The 21,023-nt window shown below is 45.1% G+C and overlaps 1 protein-coding gene across 2 annotated transcripts; it reads right to left on the bottom strand.

The window, feature by feature from the left end:
* On the bottom strand, positions 1-18,930 carry LOC105035188 (mRNA cap guanine-N(7) methyltransferase 2). 2 transcript variants are annotated; one of them, XM_010910634.4, is made up of 8 exons: positions 18,538-18,920; positions 18,337-18,415; positions 18,140-18,234; positions 17,691-17,762; positions 17,504-17,613; positions 712-834; positions 247-339; positions 2-141 (listed from the first exon to the last, which is right to left on the bottom strand). In XM_010910634.4, exons 1-8 carry the CDS (start codon positions 18,673-18,675, stop codon positions 69-71), a joined length of 783 nt encoding a protein of 260 aa, XP_010908936.2. In that variant the 5' UTR covers positions 18,676-18,920; the 3' UTR covers positions 2-68. The 2 variants fall into 2 exon arrangements, with proteins under 2 accessions (XP_010908937.2, XP_010908936.2); XM_010910635.4 differs by lacking the exon at positions 17,691-17,762 and having other exon boundaries at positions 1-141; positions 18,538-18,930.
* Positions 18,931-21,023: the final 2,093 nt, after the last annotated feature.

Raw genomic sequence — 21,023 nt, 5'->3', positions numbered from 1 at the left:
AATTCTGCTTTCATGCAAGTCAAAACAAAACTTGCAGATAAAAATTAGAAGATGAAAATAACATAGTGTCACCTGTTATCATCATAAAACTCGGTCAAATTTTGCATCTCCACATATTCCAAACCTGCTTCTCTAGCTAACCTGATTTAGGTTTTATCACAATGAGATCCTTTTAACCTACATCTTGAAGACCTATCCTGGTTTCCAATAATCATAATGCAAACAAAAAAAGGACGTAAATTTAACCTGATTAGGCTTGGAAAGTGGACTAAGCAATGGGTCTCAGAAGTTATGTCATTAGCAAATTTCAGTTGATATTTCTTCCCGAATAAAGGAAACCTGAAAATTTATTTTCATGTAATGGATCAGAAAGCAGGCAATGTGTATTTAATAAAATGGACAAAGAAAAAAGACAGGGAAATGTTATATACATACATACATACATACATATATATATATATACATACATACATACATACATATATATACGTATATATACATATATATACGTATATGTATATATATATATATATGTATATATATATATGTATGTATGTATGTATGTGTGTACGTATATCTGTATAGGTATATACGTATATATGTATATACATATATACGTATGTACCTATACAGATATACATACATACATATGTGTGGGTGGGGGGGGGGGGGGTATGTATGTATATATATATATAGATATCATGTTCATACTTCTCTTCCTCAACTTCAAATGTAATGACATAGTTCTCTGAACGTATGCAATTTGGAACTGTGTTTGGCTTCAGACCACTTCCTTTACCATGCGAAGCTTCGACATTCTTCTGATATTTTGTCCTGAGAAATTGGCATGGCTTAGTAACTCGATACAATTAAAAATTGGAAATATAAAAGACACATAGGTCGGAAAGGCTAAACCAGAATAACATAATAGAATACATGAAATGTTTAGAGAAAGTAGAATTAAATCTATCCTAGTATGGCAAAGCTTTCAAAACTCCAATCAACCAACCAAAAATAATATGTTTATTGATGTTCAACCTATATAATGATGCAGCAGGATTCAACCCGGAAGGCATCGGGCCAAGGGGGTGGATAGTATCCAAGTACTTATACATTAAACTTTTTAGAGTTTAGTTTCATCAACATAGGATTTAGGAGATGTAATTTGTTCACCACATTGCATAGAAACACCAATGTCTTAACAAAAAATAAAACCAAAATGTAATAAACTTAAGTTAATATTTAGAAAGATGGTTAGAAAATGTAATAGCTAACCTTTTTTTTTTTTTGGATATGACTAACAAGCAAGCAGAGTCTTCATCTAGCTTCTCGATTGTAGGTTTTTTTTTTCAGGAATAAACTGATGCAATCAGAACTGAGTGATTAGTGAGAAACTATCTCATGATGCACACAAAAAGATGTGCATTTCCTTAAGAAAATGATCTCTTTATTGACAAGGTTTCCACTTTTCACTAATGCATCCTGTACAATATGACAATCTATACAGACTATGTCATATTATTGGGTTCAAACCTTCTGTATCTAGCATAGATCTGACATCTATGAAAAGCCTATAAGAAAAAGTCCTAGAATAGAAGGGCTTTGAATTTCATGTCCAAAATCTTGTAGCAGATGATATCAACCATAATCATGGGAATCATGTAAATAGATGATTAATCCCTTGGTTTTGTTGTCATGCATCACCTCCAAATAGCTGTTTTGCAAATGCCACATCCTTAAACAATTTCTTAATCTCTTGATAAGCATTTTGGGGATTCGCTAAATTCAAAAGCCCAGGAAATGTAGGGAGAAAAAGAATATCTTCAGCACAACAAATCCATTCAAAAGCAAATCTTACGACCTATTATCAGTATATCTTAAGCTACAACTAATATGACATCCCATTTTAAAAATATATTGATGAAAACTAATCACATATAGAGCACTTAGGTTTTTCAATTTTTCTGGAATGTATTTTAAGTTATCAATGTTATTTGACCTTCCAAGATACATTTTTTAATATTCAGTTTGCAACTAACTGCATAAAGAGGGAATCGATGGTAGAATTGTTTAGTTTAGGCTCAACTGCACTTGAGTGAGGTTAATGATTGTTAAAAGGCAGAAAAGGTTAAGCAAATTTTTGGTATTATGAGGATTAGGTACTTTTTAAAAGGATGGTTGTGTCCTTACCCTTTTCTGCAATCAAGGAAAAAATAAAGTGAAATTGGTTACCCTTATAATCAGGCAAGGTAAACATTAAGGACCAAAAATATGTCAGGAGACTCAGGACTTTTCTTCTTTCCTTTCTCTGGGATCACACGCAACATATCGTGTAGGGCTTGTTTGAGATGTTCCAACTAGATATAGCAAGATCATCAAAGAACAAAGGCAGGAGAAAGGGAGGGAGCAGAAGCCAAAGAGAGAGAGCACGGGGTTTCGCTGGGGTCGATCCCCTATACTCTCCCTTTCCCACTCAAGCTCCCTCCCTCGCTCCCCTCCCTTTCTTCGAGACAATCCCACCAGATCCAACAGGAACTTCCCAAAAATCTGGGATATGATCTCCTTTCTTAAATAACATACTATCATTGTACAAGTCCTAAAGAGAATTTGAGAGGATGCTTATTGCTTCATGACTCTAAAAAAAGATAGTTTAAGAAAATTTTTGAGAAAATTTTATAGAATTTAGTTTATTTTGGTAGAATAAATAAAAGCAAATGTTTCTTCTTCTAAATGTGCATTTTCATCTACACTTTTACTAGTACTATTAAAGGCAAACTCTAAAAATTAAATACCCCAATTCTAGGTTCACTCTTTCGCAAAATCTAACTTGATCTACATTTTTACTTTTCCTCTCATATATTGATATTTAGATTTTTTTTTTTTTCCCATCTAGTTTTGAGACTCATCATATTAGATCATGATGAACTATATAATTAGCATTACTAGCTTCTATGTATCTTTCTTAGCTTTAACCAATGTCTTTTTGCTCTATCATTAAGCAAGACCTTTCACTATCTTTGGATTCATCAGCAAGGTTCAATTACATGTAACCAGCTTACTGAAAATTCTCCAAGAGCATCTCTAGTAACCCTCTTCATATGCTACCCCATTGAATACCACATTTATCTTTTGTGCAGCTCTTGATTTATGATGGTCCTCCTACACCGTTGTTATTATATGTTTTGCTCTTGAATTCTCACACCTTATTCTAGGGCATATCATTTATATATAAATATTTTACTTCTTGCAAATACATTCACAATGAAGGGCATGCTATGATCTCCCAATTCAGCTGATGATTGTATTCTAGTCTAAAAGCTTTTGCAAACATTCTATTCGAAGATAGAAAAGACCTAAAATAAATAACCCTGACTTCATTGAGTTGCCAAAGGTTTCAGTCCTCTGGGATGTGGCTATTTTTCCATGGAAAAGGATGCGCTGCATCCTGACACTTAGGATGGTGGATCCTGTCCCATACTGGTCAATTTCCCAGCTTGTCTATCCAAACACTCGAGATGGTGAGGTGCCTTGCTATCCCACAAGTATTTAAAACCCCAGAGTCATTCTTATGAAAGGGAGTGTTTTGAATCATTATTTTCAGTTTCTTATTTACTGGGTTCTTCTTGTTCTTTTTCTCATGGGGTTTTCAGTTTTCCAACATTCATCTTGATGAATCGCTGTAAGTATTTTTTTTTTTTTTTATTGTTTAATGACCATTCTTGCTTCTTATTCACCTTTTCTTTCAGTCACTTGTTTGGATCCACCTCAATAATGTGATCAATAACAGATTGATTTTATGTGCTTGGACCTTCTGAATTGCTCGTTACTATGAACCATACAACATTTTGGGCCTTCCTATCATCTAATAAATTTTTTACCAAAGTTTTCTGCATCATCCATCTAATGAAAGTTTCGTTATGGCTTTTTATCTGCGCTTCAACTATTCTACATATATCATCAATTTGGTGCCTCACATCCACTTTTACTTTCACTATTACTGCATTTTGCATACTTTTTCCCATTCTACACATCCGTGGACATTTAAAAATTTTCCTCCAAAACCTATCAGTAATGCAATATGATTAGCAAACAGCATTTCGTAGCACATTAGCATCATTCCTTGAATACTGCCGATATATTATTTATGACAAGTGTTGGGTATAAAATACCCCCCAGCCGAAGTTCGTGCCAGGAGTGACCCTCCAGGGATTCTACCGACGTCCGACCTTCGGCGACATCTTTCCGAACCTCTCCGGCGACCGAGCCTCCGCAACATTCCCAAGTTCTGCCGACGGATAAACTCCCACCAGCGTCGACCGGATTCTCCACGACGGACGGACTCCACCCAAGTTTCTGCGGTAGTCGACCACCTTCTAGACTTCGTCCGGGCTCCTACGGGAGCCGGACTTCTTCTCCGAACCCCGGCTGCAGGTAGTCTTCATCCGGACTCCTACGGGAGCCAAACTTCTTCCTCAAACTCCGGCTGCAGGTAGCCTTCATCCGAGCTCCTACGGGAGTCGGACTTCTTCCCCGAACCCCGGCTGCAGGTAGTCTTCATCCAAGCTCCTGCGGGAGTCGGACTTCTTCCCCGAACTCTGGCTGCAGGTAGTCTTCATCCGGACTCCTACGGGAGCCGAACTTCTTCTCCGAACTCTGGCTGCAGGTAGTCTTCATCCGGGCTCCTACGGGAGCCGGACTTTCGCCCTGAACTCCTGTTGCAGGTAGACCTCATCCGAACTCCTACAAAGGCTGGACTCCGAACTTCTACCGCAAGCGATCTACTCCAAGCTTCTGCTACAAGCGGTCTACTTCAAATTTCTACTACGAGCGGTCCGCGCCGGATTTTCACTGTAAGCCTTCACCCGAGCTCCCATTGTGGACGAATTCCTTCCGGATTTCCATTGCAGGCAGGCTTCGGCCGAGTTCCTTTGACAAATGATCCCCATCCGGGCTTCTACGGAGATCGGACTCCGACCGAACTCCTGTAGTGGATAGATTCCGGACGAACTCCTACGGCACACGGACTCCAGCAGCTGGACCCCTCCAGCGGATGAACCTCTCCAGCGCCATCCGACATCCGCTGCCGGTCGACTCTTTGCCGAATTCTGCGTGAAACCGAACTTCGTCTACGGAAAGCCTCTGGCCGAGCTCCTACAGCAAATGGCCCTCGCCTGCAGTATTAACGCCCAAGGCACCCAACGGTAGAAGGCTCGCCAGCAACATCCGAGCTCCTCTCAGATGGATAGCTACCTCTCTCCGCCAGACACCTCAACCGAGCTTCGGCCGTTAGGCCTGGACTCTCTGACAGGCCACAGTAACGGCCACAACTCTGCTCCACTTCCTACGACGGATTCCGTGCGGCTCCAGCACTCCCTGGCAGGCCACAGTAATGGCCACGACTCTGCTCCACTCCCCGCAACAGGCTCCACGTGGCAGGCCACGGTGATAGCCACGACTCCACTCACCACTCTTCGTAACAAACTCCTCCTGGCCCCGAACGGCCCACTACCAGGCAATTACAAACGTCGCTATCAGTCTGTTGCACCCTCCGCCTATAAAAAGGAGACCCCAGATACGTTATTCTCTAAGCTCTAATTTCTATCTCGAAACTCTGCTAAAATTTTCGTTCGAGCACTCCATTCTTGTTGAGGCAGAGAACTGACTTGAGCGTCGGAGGGTCTTGTCAGAGCACCCCCAACTCCGGTTTAGACTTCCTTTGCAGGTCCCGACGGCGACCGCGACTCCCTCGACTCCAGCTTCTCCGACGCCGGCGGATTTTTGCACCAACAGGATTGGCGCTAGAGGAAGGGGGCTGTGTCTTCGCAGTACCCTTGTTCTTAAAGGAGCGCTCAACGGGACAGCCTCCAATCATCTTCTCCGACATCCTCTCCTCCAGTTTCCTGCCTGATCTCCACCTGATGCCACCCGAAAGGGCATCCTCCAGGCGGTCGACGGCCTCCGCGGCCAGATCTCAACAGGCTCCGCAAGCCCCGGCCCCGTCTCCGATTTCCCAGGCTCCTCTTCCTCCGGCGACAGCAGTCGGCATGGAGCAGTCCGATGATCAGCCTCCGACCGATTTCACCAACACCATCTCGGAAGAATCCCAGCATGGAACAACCGATGTATTGGCCGAATCTCCCAAGCGGCAAAGGATTGAAGAATCCATAACCTTTACTGAGGAAGATGCTCGGGGAGTTCAATTCCCTCATAACGATGCGGTTGTAGTTTCCTTAAATATAGGTAATTACGATGTGCGCCGCATTCTTGTCGACAATGGAAGTTCGGCCGATATTTTGTTCTACGACACCTTCTCAAAAATGTCCATCCTTGACGGTCGTTTGGGGCCGATTAGCTCCCCCCTGGTAGGGTTTACCGGCGATGCTATCCCGGTGGAGGGGGTAATAACTTTGACTATAGCTGCGAGTCGATATCCAAGACAGTCCAGGGCTTTGGTGGATTTCCTGGTGGTGAAGGCACCGTCAGCCTACAACGCAATCCTCGACCGACATGGCCTCAACGCCCTCCGGGCCGTGGTGTCGACCTACCATCTGAAATTGAAGTTCCCTACTAACCAGGGGGTCGGAGAAGTCAAGGGAGACCAAGCCCTGGCCAGACACTACTACAGCATAGCCTTGCAAAGAAGTGACCAATCTGACCTCTGTCCGGTTGATGGATTGGACGCCCGCGACGATCTCGCTGAGGAAAGGGGCGGGCCAATCGAAGATTTGGTTTCGATCCCTTTGAATGATGGAAATACAGAGCATGTGGTGAAGATTGGCTCCAACCTGGGGGAAGAGGTGCGGACGCAGCTCATTGATTTCCTACGAAAGAATGCGGACGTTTTCGCTTGGGTTCCAGCGGACATGCCGGGGATTGACGCAGAGGTCATGGAACATCGTCTGGCCGTTGATCCGAAGCATCGACCGATGAAAGAAAAAATCTGGGGTCATGCACCGAAAAGGCAAAAAGCGATAGCCGAGGAAGTGGATAAACTCCTGAAAGCCGGATTCATTAGATAGGTCAATTATCCTGACTGGATTTCCAACGTTGTCCTAGTCAAAAAGGCAAACGGCAAGTGGAGGATGTGTATAGACTTCAAAAAGCTGAATAAAGCCTGCCCAAAAGACAGCTACCCTCTGCCCATGATTGATCAACTGGTGGATGCAACCTCGGGCCATGAGCTTCTCACCTTTATGGATGCATTCTCCGGCTATAATCAAATCAGAATGACGCCAGAAGACGAAGAAAAGACTACTTTCATTACTAACCGTGGTCTTTACTGTTACAGGGTCATGCCTTTCGGCCTCAAAAATGCAGGTGCGACCTATCAGCGGCTGGTGAACAAAATCTTCAAGGAGCAGATCGGCCGCAACATGGAGGTCTACGTGGACGACATGCTCGTGAAAAACAAATCTTCAACGAACCACGTCACCGACCTCGAGGAGACCTTCGGCGTCCTCCGAAGATATAAGATGAAGCTGAACCCGAGTAAGTGTGCTTTCAGAGTGACCTCGGGGAAGTTCCTGGGCTTCATGGTATCGGGACGCGGAATTGAAGCCAATCCGGAGAAAATTCGCGCCATCCAGGAGATGGCCGCCCCGAAGTCGATAAAAGAGGTTCAACCCTTACAGGGAGGGTGGCAGCCCTGAATCGCTTCGTTGCGAGGTCGGCTGAACGGTGCTTACCCTTCTTCCAAACCCTCAAGCGGCCGAAGAACTTCTGTTGGACCACTGAGTGTCAACGGACGTTCGAAGAATTAAGGAGCTATCTCGGCTCGCCTCCGCTATTGGCGAAGCCCGAGCCCGGGGAGGAGTTGTTCTTGTACCTGGCGGTCTCCCCTATGGCCCTCGCAGCAGTTCTTGTCAAGGAAGAAGCAAAAATCCAACGGCCGATCTACTAAATCAGTCGCGTGTTGAGAGACGCCAAAACCAGGTATACCAAATTAGAGAAACTAACTTACGCCTTGTTGATTGCAGCCCGGAGGCTCCGACCTTACTTTCAAGAGCACACCGTAACGTTGCTCACCGACTAGCCGATTAAGGCAATTCTGCACCGGGCGGATGCTTCCGGAAGGATAGCGAAATGGACGATCGAGCTCACAGAATTCGACATCAACTATCAACCTAGGCCGATAGTAAAAGCCCAGATATTGGCAGATTTTATAGTAGAATGCACTATCTCGGAGGAGACCGAGCCTGAACAAGGTGAAGTTGACGGCCTGAAGTCCCGACTGAACCCCTCTGAAGAAGAAACAGACCCCCCTGACTGCTTTTGGGCCCTCTATGTGGACGGATCCTCCAACATGTCGGGCGCAGGCACGGGCCTGATTTTGATCAGTCCGGAGGGGATCGTCGCGGAGTACGCGCTGCGCTTCGAATTCCCCGCAACGAACAATGGAGCGGAATACGAAGCTCTGGTCGCAGGATTGAGAATCGCCAAAGAATTAGGAGTAGATCGGCTCCAAGTTTACAGCGACTCCCAATTGGTAGTGGGACAAGTCAGCGAAAACTACGAAGCACGGGAGGACAGCATGGCTAAATATCTTGAAAAGATAAAGGAGCTCGTCCCCGCCTTTAGTAGCTTCAACATCAGGCAGATTCCAAGAATGAAAAATACCAGGGCCGATCTTCTCTCCAAGTTGGCTACGCTGGCTCCGGCTGAATTGCCCAAGGGTGTTCTCTTTGAAGTTTTGGAGTGCCCAAGTACGGAAGAATCGCGGCCCGTGATGGAAATTGGCCATGAACCCAGTTGGATCGACCCACTGGTGGCATATCTCAGAGACGGAATTCTCCCTCATGATGCAAAAGAGGCTCGGAAGCTCAGAAATCAAGCCTCCCGATACATCCTTTACGAGGACAAGTTGTACAAGAGATCATACTCTTTGCCCCTTTTAAAATATCTCCGGCCTTCGGAAGCTGACTACGCCTTGTGGGAGGTGCACGAAGGAATCTGCGGAAGCCATCTGGGGGCTAGATCCTTATCCCACAAGTTGCTCCGCCAAGGGTACTACTGGCCGACAATGTATCGTGACTCCATTGAATACGTCAGAAAGTGTGACCGATGTCAGAGATATGCCAACATCCAGAGACAGCCCGCCTCCGAGCTTACACCCTTGAGCGCCCCATGGCCGTTTGCGCAATGGGGAATGGATATCCTTGGACCCTTTCCCGTGGCGTCGGGGCAGAGGAAGTTCCTTCTGGTAGCAATTGACTATTTCACCAAGTGGGTTGAAGCCGAACCACTGGCGAAAATCACAGAAGCTAAAGTGCAAGACTTCGTCTGGAAGTCAATCGTTTGCAGGTTCGGCCTGCCGAGGATCCTAATCACTGATAATGGACGGCAATTTGCGGGAGCGAGATTCGCCGAATTTTGTGAAGACCTAAACATCTCCCACAACTTCACATCGGTAGCCCATCCTCAGGCCAACGGCGAAGCCGAAGTGACCAACAGAACTCTGCTGCAAGGAATCAAGACAAGGCTCGAAAAAGCGAAGGGAACTTGGGCAGACGAACTTTATCATGTGTTGTGGGCGTACCGAACTACCCAAAGATTGCCCACGGGGGAGACCCCCTTCGCTTTAGCCTTCGGAACGGAAGCTGTTATCCCAATTAAGCTCAAACTCCCGTCGGCACGAGTCGTGGCATTCAACGAACATCACAATTCGCAAGGCCTTAAAGCCAACCTCGACTTGTTAGAAGAAAAGCGGGAGGTAGCTCAAGTTCGGATGGCAGCCTACAGACAGAAAGTCGCCCGCTATTACAACTCCCGGGTCAAAAACAAAGTCTTTAGAGCGGGAGACCTAGTGCTTCGACGAGCCGCTGTCTCGCAACCTCAGGATAGAGGAAAGCTTGCCCCAAATTGGGAAGGCCCGTACGAAGTCAAGGAGGTAGTCCGGTCCGGAACTTACTACCTCAAGGAGCTCGGAGGAGCAGACCTCCCGCGACCATGGAGCTCGAAAAATTTACGAATGTATTACGGATAACTTTACTTTAAATAAAAGTTTTATATCCACATGTCTTCTCTCTTGGCACGAGCCTATATCGACAGGACAATCGAAACAAACCGTGTCGGGAGCAGGAGGAGAACCTCATCTCGACACAATCGAAGGCCCGGTTACACTTAGACCGGATGGGGGGAGAGGCCCTGCAACGCCCATATGTGCCCCCACAGCCCTGTTAGGGACAGGAGGAGAACCTCGCCCTAACAGGAGCAAAGTCGAAGGTCCGGTTACACTTAGACCGGATGGGGGGAGAGGCCCTCCAACGCCCATATGTGCCCCCACAGCCTTGTTAGAGACAGGAAGAGAACCTCGCCCTAACAGGAGCAAAGTCGAAGGCCCGGTTACACTTAGATCGGATGGGGGGAGAGGCCCTGCAACGCCCATATGTGCTCCCATAGCCCTGTTAGGGACAGGAGGAGAACCTCGCCCTAACAGGAGCAAAGTCGAAGGCCCGGTTACACTTAAATCGGATGAGGGAAGAGGCCCTGCAACGCCCATATGTGCCCCCACAGCCCTGTTAGGGACAGAAGGAGAACCTCGTCCTAACATGAGCAACGGCGAAGACTCGATTACCCTTAGACCGGATGGGGGGAGAGGTCCTGCAATGCCCATGTGTGCCCCGGCAGCCTTATTAGGAACAGAAAGAGAACCTCGTCCTAACCTGAGCTGAAACCGATTACATCGGAAATAAGGGAAGAACATCGTCCTGACACCAACTAAGGTCCGATCATTCGAGACCAGATAGGAAAAAGGGAACCTTCTCAGCGGCCCCTCCGCGCTCCCGCGACCCCACTAAGAGCAGAAGGAAAACCCTCACTCGAGAAAAGAAAAAGAAAAAAGGGGAGGGGGGTTAAAAAGGAAAGCGACGAACTGCATCAACGACGAATGAAAAACAAATTACATCAAAGATACAGGGAACCTCGTCTCAGCGAGGATTGGGGTTCTTATCAAAATCCCCGGTCTCCAAGAGAGCTCTCAACACAGGCCAAGGATAAGACGGCTTCCTCGGAGCGACAAGAAGCTCAGACCTCCGAGCTCGAACTCTGAAAGGAGGCGTCAAACTCGAGTGGCCCCGGACAAATCTACGGCCATAAACAAAAGGACGGATCAATGCGACGGCAATCGAGTACCTCCGAACGGCATCGATATTGAGCAATGCAAAAGCCGAAAGGAGCTCGGCAAACGATAATTCAACACGTGAATAAAAGAGGTAACGAAAAATTCCCTTCTCATGTCATTAACTAAGTATACATTACAGAGCTCTTGAGGCTGAAGAAGAAAGATGACAAGAAAAGCAAGCCGACGTGGCAACGATCAAGAACCTCCAGATGACATCGGCATCGAAAAAAAAAAAGGGGGAATACAACAATAGCAATAGTGAATGAAAGAAGTTCGGCAGGCGACAATTTGACGCAAAGTGCGGACAAGGTGACAAAAATCTCCTTTTCATTCTCGATTAACAAGGTGTACGTTACAAAGCCCTGAGGACCGGGGAAAAAGAACATTACTACAAGACTTGAAAAGAATACATTAGAGACCGCTTCAAGCTTTCGACTTCTCCTTCCGGCTCCATCCTTCTCAGCAGTATTTCTCAGTGCGTGTGATGAACCCATCGACTCTCGCCCCCCACCTCGTTCCGCTCCATTGCCAAAACCCCAACCCTAGGGGGAAAAGGGGGGATAGAATTCAAGGGGCAGCGGCAGCGACGGCAACGGCAGCGACGACCTGTATCGGAAAAAATCGGAAGTACCCCGGAGGCCGCGATGACGCCGGAGGCATGCACCACCACCGTGTGCTCTCCGACAACCACCATCCTAGGTACTTCGGCGGGGTCGGCATGTGCTACTTCCACCGCCCCCGCAACAAGTTCTACTGTCCCACCGTCAGCGCCGACCGCCTCTGGTCCCTCGACCCCGACAACGTCAAGAAACCCGCCACAACTTATGACGGCAACTCTACCCCCTTGACCGGTGTCGCCCCGTTCAACTACTTCGAAATTCTCGGGCAGGACGCGCTCACCGGCTGGTTCCGTTATTAAATCCCTGTTGTTGAAGAAATTCTCCCTCGAGCCCCCTTCGAAGTTGTGGGAACCCTCAGTGGCAGTTCGGCAGCCGCTGAACTTGCAGGCCACTGTTTCCCCCCTCCTACTCCTCTCGATCCGTAGCATCCTCTCGAGATTGACCTCCGGACAGAAGCCCCGATAGGAGAACTCCTCGAAAGGGCTCGGAAGATTGAAGGCGGCGGGGAGCCGGCGGAGATGGCGAAGATTGGTGCAAAGAATGCTTGGGGTCGAAAAGGGCGCCGATGGGTGGCTAAACTCTCAGGCAGAAGAAAGGCGTCGTCTGGACTCTCAGGCGAAATGAAGTCCCTGGAGGGAAGGAGGGGGTTTAAAAAAGCGACGGGACCTGGCACAGTTATGGTGGCAGATATCCCTAGGTCAACCAATGCCCGCCACATGTCCACTCACCGTGGCGTAGGGCTGACTGCTGGCGGGACCATTATGGTGTGGCACTTGGAATTACGCTCCAGCGAAAATTCCGAAAGGACTCTTCGGATCGCCCTAATTGGAAAAAGACTCCAGTACGCGCGCATTAAATGCCAGGATTTCCGAGGGCAGTCGTGCGCGGGATTCAAGGGGGCAACTTCGGCTGTAAAAATTTTTCTGTACTTCCTTCATTCGAAACTCGAACTCGGAAGTAGGGGGACTGGTGTTGGATATAAAATACCCCCCAGCCGAAGTTCGTGTCAGGAGTGACCCTCCAGGGATTCTACCGACGTCCGACCTTCGGCGACATCTTTCCGAACCTCTCCGGCGGCCGAGCCTCCGTAACATTCCCAAGTTCTGCCGACGGATAAACTCCCACCAGCGTCGACCGGATTCTCCACGACGGACGGACTCCACCCAAGTTTCTGCGGTGGTCGACCACCTTCTAGACTTCGTCCGGGCTCCTACGGGAGCCGGACTTCTTCCCCGAACCCCGGCTGTAGGTAGTCTTCATCCGGACTCCTACGGAAGCCGAACTTCTTCCCCAAACTCCGGCTGCAGGTAGTCTTCATCCGAGCTCCTACGGGAGTCGGACTTCTTCCCCGAACCCCGGCTGCAGGTAGCCTTCATCCGAGCTCCTACGGGAGTCGGACTTCTTCCCCAAACCCCGGCTGCAGGTAGTCTTCATCCGAGCTCCTATGGGAGTCGGACTTCTTCCCCGAACTCCGGCTGCAGGTAGTCTTCATCCGGACTCCTACGGAAGCCGGACTTCTTCCCCGAACTCCGGCTGCAGGTAGTCTTCATCCGGGCTCCTACGGGAGCCGGACTTCCGCCCTGAACTCCTGTTGCAGGTAGACCTCATCCGAACTCCTACAAAGACCGGACTCCGAACTTCTGCCGCAAGCGATCTACTCCGAGCTTCTGCTACAAGCAGTCTACTTCAAATTTCTACTACGAGCGGTCCGCACCGGATTTTCACTGTAAGCCTTCACCCGAGCTCCCATTATGGACGAATTCCTTCCGGATTTCCATTGCAGGCAGGCTTCGGCCGAGTTTCCTTGACAAATGATCTCCATCCGGGCTTCTACGGAGATCGGACTCCGACCGAACTCTTGCAGCGGATAGATTCCGGACGAACTCCTACGGCACACGGACTCCAGCAGCTAGACCCCTCCAGTGGATGTTCCTCTCCAGCGCCATCCGACATCCGCTGCTGGTCGACCCTTTGCCGAATTCTACGTGAAACCGAACTTCGTCTACGAAAAGCCTCTGGCCGAGCTCCTACAGCAAATGGCCCTCGCCTGCAGTATTAACGCCCAAGGCATCCAACGGTAGAAGGCTCGCCAGCAACATCCGAGCTCCTCTCAGATGGATAGCTACCTCTCTCCGCCAGACACCTCAACCGAGCTTCGGCCGATAGGCCTGGACTCCCTGGCAGGCCACAGTAACGGCCACAACTCTGCTCCACTTCCTGCGACGGATTCTGCGCGGCTCCATCACTCCCTGGCAGGCCACAGTAATGGCCACGACTCTGCTCCACTCCCCGCAACAGGCTCCACGTGGCAGGCCACAGTGATAGCCACGACTCCACTCCACCACTCTTCGTAACAAACTCCTCCTGGCCCCGAACGGCCCACTACCAGGCAATTACAAACATCGCTATCAGTCTGTTGCACCCTCCGCCTATAAAAAGGAGATCCCAGATACGTTATTCTCTAAGCTCTAATTTCTATCTCGAAACTCTGCTAAAATTTTCGTTCGAGCACTCCATTCTTGTTGAGGCAGAGAACTGACTTGAGCGTCGGAGGGTCTTGCCGGAGCACCTCCAACTCCGATTTAGACTTCCTTTGCAGGTCCCAACGGCGACCGCGACTCCCTCGACTCCAGCTTCTCCGACGCCGGTGGATTTTTGCACCAACAACAAGCATAATATGATTGTAGTGTTGGAATTTATAAGGTGCTCGTGCATGTAGATTTCAAAATTTTTTTCCAAACCAAAACACAGCGGAATAATAAGATTAAAACCCTTTTAATCAATAACATGCATTCATCATATGAAGGCATCTAAGGATCTAGTTCATATGCAAAAATAACATGATCTGATTTTTAATCTGAAATAAACACATGATTAGATCGCGTACCTGTTTCGCTTTTCCACTTTCAAATCTGAATCTTCACCGCGAGTCGATCTTCACCTGTGAAGCGATGATCTTGAATATCTTCCAGATCCCTTTGAAGCCGCACAAACGTCCGACTTCTATGGGTATCCACACAAGACTTTGATTTAATCAGAAGCCTTTGATCTCATTGGAGTGCTAGCTTCCTTGCAGAGATCGCATCTTGATGGTTGAAGAAGGCTCTTCTTTTCTCTCAAGATCTCTTAGAGAAGAAAAAGATCAGGAGGATAAAATCTCTACGCTAGAGATCTAGAGAAGAACTCTTTCTTCTCTTTTCTTCCACGTATAAGAAATCTTTTTTCTTCCTAAAAAATTCTAAATTCAAAAAGGAACTCTTCCTTCTTTCTTCCTTTTTCACACCATGAAAAAAACTCTATTTCTTCTTTCTTTGCACGCCTCTAAGAGGAACTTTTCTTCTCTAAAATCAGACCACAAGAAGGAAGACTCTTCTTCCTTTTCTCCAGCCCATAAGGAAGACATTCTTCCTCTCTTTTTCTCATGCCAAAGAGGGAGCACTCATCTGATTTTTGATGCTCAAAACCAGCAACACTTCCTCTGATTTTTGCCGTGAACAACCAGCAAATATCTCACGATTTTTCCCCTTTAAATAGGCGTCGAACAAGGGCTTGAAGGAGATGTTTGAGGCAGCCTCAACTAAGGATGTAGCGTGTAAGAATTGCTTGGCCCGACCCCTTTAAATTAGCGTGGTATATGAATTCGGATAGGAGTCTAACTCCTTCTTAGGCGTGTAATACCCCACGAAAAAATTCCTTGAGGCGTGATTTATTTCATGCACAAAACCAACGGAGAAGGGGCGGCATGGTGTGATGTGGCGTGAAGAGTTTTTGGGGTTTCTAGAGGATTCCTAGTCACACAAGGAAATATAGTTTTTTGATCAAATCCCTAACTAATTCTTGGCCCAAATCCTAACTAACATAGGAATTGGTTATAACCAATTAACTAATTAGGTCCTAACCTAATTAAAAAATTAGTTAGGTTAGACCCATCAAACTTAGGAATTAATTTCTTAGATATAAAGTCATCTCATAACCAATAGGGCTTGATCCAATCAAGCCTGTTATCCAATAGGATTTGATCTAATCAAATCCAAATCAAATTAAATTAAATCTGATTTGAACCCCATAGCTCAATCATATTGAGCCTTATTGCAATCCAATTGCAAATTAAATCCTCTAACAATTCACTAACCCTTAGCGAATTGAACTTTGCAACTTTTGCATTGAATTAATCATCAATCATATTGATAATCAAATACTATTGTGATTCATAATCGCAATGCAACCATCTGATCAGTCAAAAGCCTCTTTTGTGTGTGATCCCATAAGTTCTATTCTATTAGTAGTGAGATATATTGTGATCCATATCGCAATATCATCAAAACTCTTTTCAATGGGTTGGAACCATTCCAACTCTACCCATCAAGAATCATCGATCATCAAGATGATGCTCATGGGCCCTACAATTCACCAGTAGCAATATGTAATAACAATCCAGCAGAATAAAAGTGATAAACCTTTAGATGCAGTTATCATGTGATACAGTCCCTCTATCATGAGTCCCGACTAGACAGAGATCATGGAAAACTCGTCAAATCCCATCGTCAGTCATATGTAAGATTTATTCAACTCGAGTTCATCTTATGAATATCCATAAAAATTCTTTTTCCATCAATCACACTATCTTGGCCAAGGACTTCTGAACTCAGTCTTATAAATCACATAGGACTATTTCTTTCAGCTAAGATTGATAGATCCCATCTAGATGCGCACCCTGCTCCTACAGTATATCAACTGTCGCCAACATCCACTACAAGAACTCATTGAGTCCATATTTCTGTATAGTCAAACTCCATCAGTCTCACTGTGAGCAGCCATAGCATCGTGGTCAAAGGACCAGTCACACTACTGCAGCATAGAGAAAGTCACTAACGAGTGAGCAGACATCCATGTGACTTCTCGTGTTGATCACATTCAGTGCTAGTTATTCTCTAACAACCACCTACACTCTCGCTTTAATGTCCCTACACTGCAGACTCGAGACTCATCTATCCGAAAAAAATAATCCATGCACCGATCTGTCCAAATCAATCACCATCCCCATGATGATCCTATGATCAGGAGCAATTTAGAAATTAACCATCAATGTCATATAATATAAATTTTTAACTCTTTGAGAATATGTGTCATCATCTTATTAATCCCTTGGATGATTTATGGATACATACAACATGAAAGGAATTAAGAGTGCTCATTAAGTACAAAATTATATCCTAAAATTATGATATGCGTCAGCCAAAATTAGCTTCTAAGACATACATCTAACATGTAATGTAACTGTTGAGGTAATTGTAAACCCACTAGCATCAAAATTTACTGGTTTCAGTTGGTGTAATTGTAAACCCACTAGCATCAAAATTTACTTGTTTCACCATACCACAGCTCTCTCTCTATATATATATATATGAGTAAATCACTCCTATGCAAAGAGTGATGACCTATTCACTAAGCAAGATTATAGCTCCATTTCTGATCCCTACGCATGAAGTAAATCTGGTTTTCAGAAATCATTGTTCTCTTTATAATCTATATTTCTCTAAAAGCATCAGGAGCAACAATTTGCATATTCAGAACTGTGCTTATCGGTACAATATCACTTCTTCAAAATTTCACATTCCACTTGTTCAACATCCCAACAAATAAATAGTTGATATCTAACTTCCCTATTATTGTCCTATACTTGTTCATTCGATGATAATTCAACAATAAAGAACATGTAAACTCAATATGACAAATTAAAAACAAAAAAAAATTAAATCCATACCATATGGTAGATGAGTCAGGAGTTATGCCAAAAAAATATCCCCCTGGTTTAAGCAAAGATGATACGTTATGTAGCAGGCTCCTTGCTCTTTCCTCGTTTTCAAAACATAGCTGGAAAGGAGCGCTCTTCAATTAGCATGGTGAGGAATAAGAGTTTAAGGGACAAATCATCAAGGTTACCAACTTACATGCAAATGCTGCAAACAGCAAACAATATCCGCTGGGATACCCTTATCTTGCAAAGATGAGTCTAAATTTTCCTGGAACATGCAAGTACATTATATCCGGAAGCAAAATTTGCACTGTTATGTTGTTTGCTACTAGATTCTCGATGGAGAGTAATCCAACTACTTGATTCGCTGTGACTTTTCACCATTACATGTATATGCACAAACGGAAGGGGGACTCTCCATTGATATCCTTAAATTCAGAAGTGCATGCTCACCAACCAGCAAAGACTTTTGAGAAATATAATCTCGAAGACATTGAGAGACATTATACTTAGTCAATAAACTTCTTTTTTATTCCTCACTATTTTAGTTCTTAGCACTATTTATTAAGAATAAGAGCAGGTGAAACTCTTGCAGCAACTCTGTAAGACCAGTGAAAGCAGGGAAGCTGGGGTCAGAACACTTACAACAGAAGGATCCAATTCACAGAACTCAGCGGTGTAAGGCTTCCTCTGGCTCTCCCATACCTCGCGAGCTTCGCTGATGCCGGACGTTGAGGCATCTGTCGTTAAATTCCCAGAACAATCAAACGACTCAAGCTTCAGCCACTAAGGAAAAGATCTGAAATCGAAATCAAAGGAAGAAAAAAAGAGGGTGGACGCACCGATTCCTATGTAGTGCCCGATCTGGGCTTCGTCCCACTTGTCGGTGTCTGCGCCACCGCCGCAGTACAAGTCACAGACCTACTTACAGTTGGAAAGAGAATAACAGGAGAAGAAAGGCAAAGGAGTATTGAGAGAGACGGGGGAGAGTGGGAATGATTTGTGCAAGGGGATAAGACTAGGTAGTGATCCGAAGGCCATACGGTGGCGTAGGGGAAGACGAAAATCTTGATAAGGGCAGTCTTCGCGAACTCGTAGAGTCGGTGGTGTGCTGACTCTGCCCGGCTCACGAAGGAAGGAGGAGGAGGAGGAGCGGCGGGGGGGGCGGGCGGCGCTATCATCGCTGCTCTCCCCGTCTTTCAGTTGAGCGGCGGACACCCACCTCCGTCACCTTCGTTCCACGAACTGTCCAATTCAAGTACTGGTACCAAGTCGGAAGGACCGGTAGAGCGTGCGGGTCAGATTGGGTCGGAGCAATGGCACCATGATGCAATATTTTTCTTGCAGTCCAAGCAAATCTGTGAATTTTGGCCAATGTTTTGATGAAATAGGGTAAAACAGAGCTTTGTCCGTATTGGGAAAATCCTGTCACGCTTCCTTCTGAAATCAAAAACCTTTATTGCTGAATTTCAGATAGTCAATAAACAAAATAAACTAGTTCCCCATTTGAGACTATTTCTAAATCATACATATTCAACATATACCAAAACGTCAGTTTCTGGGCCACATTTCGTATTTTCATTACCATTACAATGACACCAGTGCACTAATGAAAGTGGTTGATGCCTTGATGGAATTTAGCAAATAGTACTAAACAAAAGTTTACCAAAAAAAAAAAATAGTACTAAACCAAAGCACCATGCAGCTATGAAGGAAAAACCTAACTCAATATTTTAAACGAGATGCATCGTTTACATCACACTCACTGGCTTGCAGTTGGAAAAAAGGCACCTGCACAACATTTACCGTTACCTATCGTAAAACAACAGTCATAACAGCTTTCACTAAGATTCCCCCGTCACAGCTTTATCTTAGGAAGTCAGCTACGGTACTTCTATATGAAGCAGAATAATATACATCATTGATGTTTGTATAAAAAAAAATAAAATAAAAAAAATGGCTGCAAAGGCTTTCATCAGAGGTCATTCTAGCAAGGCAACTATTGGGGGATATTTCCTCCAGGGGCAGAAGATAGAGATAGGCGGCTAGTTATGGGATGATGAACGCAGTAAACGTTGAAAAACGTAGGCGATTTCATATATGTATTTCAAAATTTTTTGAAATAAATCGCAGTGGAAAGCAACTAGATTAATTTTATTAATCTAGAATGCATATGATCAGATCAATAAATCACCCTAATCTAAAATCTATAACATGATATGTAACATATAAAATCTGAAAATCAGTAAATAAAATCTGCATGCATATATGTGAGCAGTAGACCTAATCTACTTCTAATTTGAGTTCAAAACTCCATACCTGAGCGTGGATCGACGATCATCGTTGCTGTTGAATGTGGTAAAGAGGATTCCCGTTGCTTGCTCGTAGCTGCACATGTGTCCGATCTCTACGGATAGTCCACTCGAAGCTCTGATCTGATCGGTCTCCTCTGGAGTAATAGCTCGTGCGAATACCATCTTGTTGGTTGATCTGGATCCTTTCTTCAAATCTCTCGAAGCTTTTCAGAGGTTGAAGATGAACATCTGAAGGAGATGAGGATGTGGAAGAAATGTGGAGAAGAGATGTTTTTCTATCTTTTTCTTCTCTCTTCCCAAATCCTTGGGAACAAACCCTAGGGTTTCTAGGTTTCGCTCACCCAAAGAGGAGAGGGCTCTCCTCTTTTCCACACCATGATGTCACGCCCAAAACCCCTTCATCGTGAAAGCCACTTTTAGATCTCTCTCATGCATGTACAAGAGAAAAAATCCCTTTTATTTTGGTGTCAAAGTGGAAGAGTTTGAAGAGTCCAACAAAATTTGGACTCTAACTTGAGTTGTCGCCCCCTTCTCACAAAACTCAAGCCAAAATAATACGACATTCTTCCCACTTTTCTTTCTCATAGTAAATCAGATCTCATCTAATTTCTCTCGATGAAAACCTTCCTTTTTGTCACACAAAAGAAAGGCATTAAGAGAAGTGGGCGGCAAGGTCTATGGATAAGGTCAAACCTTGTCCATATATGGTAACACATTCAAATCAAATTTGAATCTACCACATATAACCAGATTTTATCCAACTTTGGAGGTGAGAAAGGGAGGGCGGAAGATCTTTTTGTGTGGAAAAACCTCACGTAAAAATATTTTTAGCATGATGAGAAGTGGCGTCCATAATTTGGGTGGCGCAAGGGAAGAGTCCATCACTGCATGAACTCTAAGATTCCTTATTTGATTTAAACCAAATCATATTTGATTAAGCCCAAATAAATAGATGAAATCCAATCTAATTCAGTTCATGAATCTTTTATCAAATTCTAATCTAATTAAGAATTGATTGAACCAAAATCTTGATCCAATCAGGGATAATTCTTCCTTAGTGACTAGGTCATCTCATAATCTAATCGGATCAAACCTAATTGAATCTAATTCAATTAGATTTTATCTAATCCTCTTTGCTCAATTAAATTGAGCTTAATCAGCAATCTAATTATTAATTAATCCTCCATTAATTCACTAACACTTGACGAATAAAT

Source organism: Elaeis guineensis, chromosome 7, assembly GCF_000442705.2.
Source record: "Elaeis guineensis isolate ETL-2024a chromosome 7, EG11, whole genome shotgun sequence".
Lineage (NCBI taxonomy): Eukaryota > Viridiplantae > Streptophyta > Magnoliopsida > Arecales > Arecaceae > Elaeis > Elaeis guineensis.
Note: the sequence above shows the minus strand (reverse complement) of the source record. Positions and strands in the feature narration are given on the sequence as shown.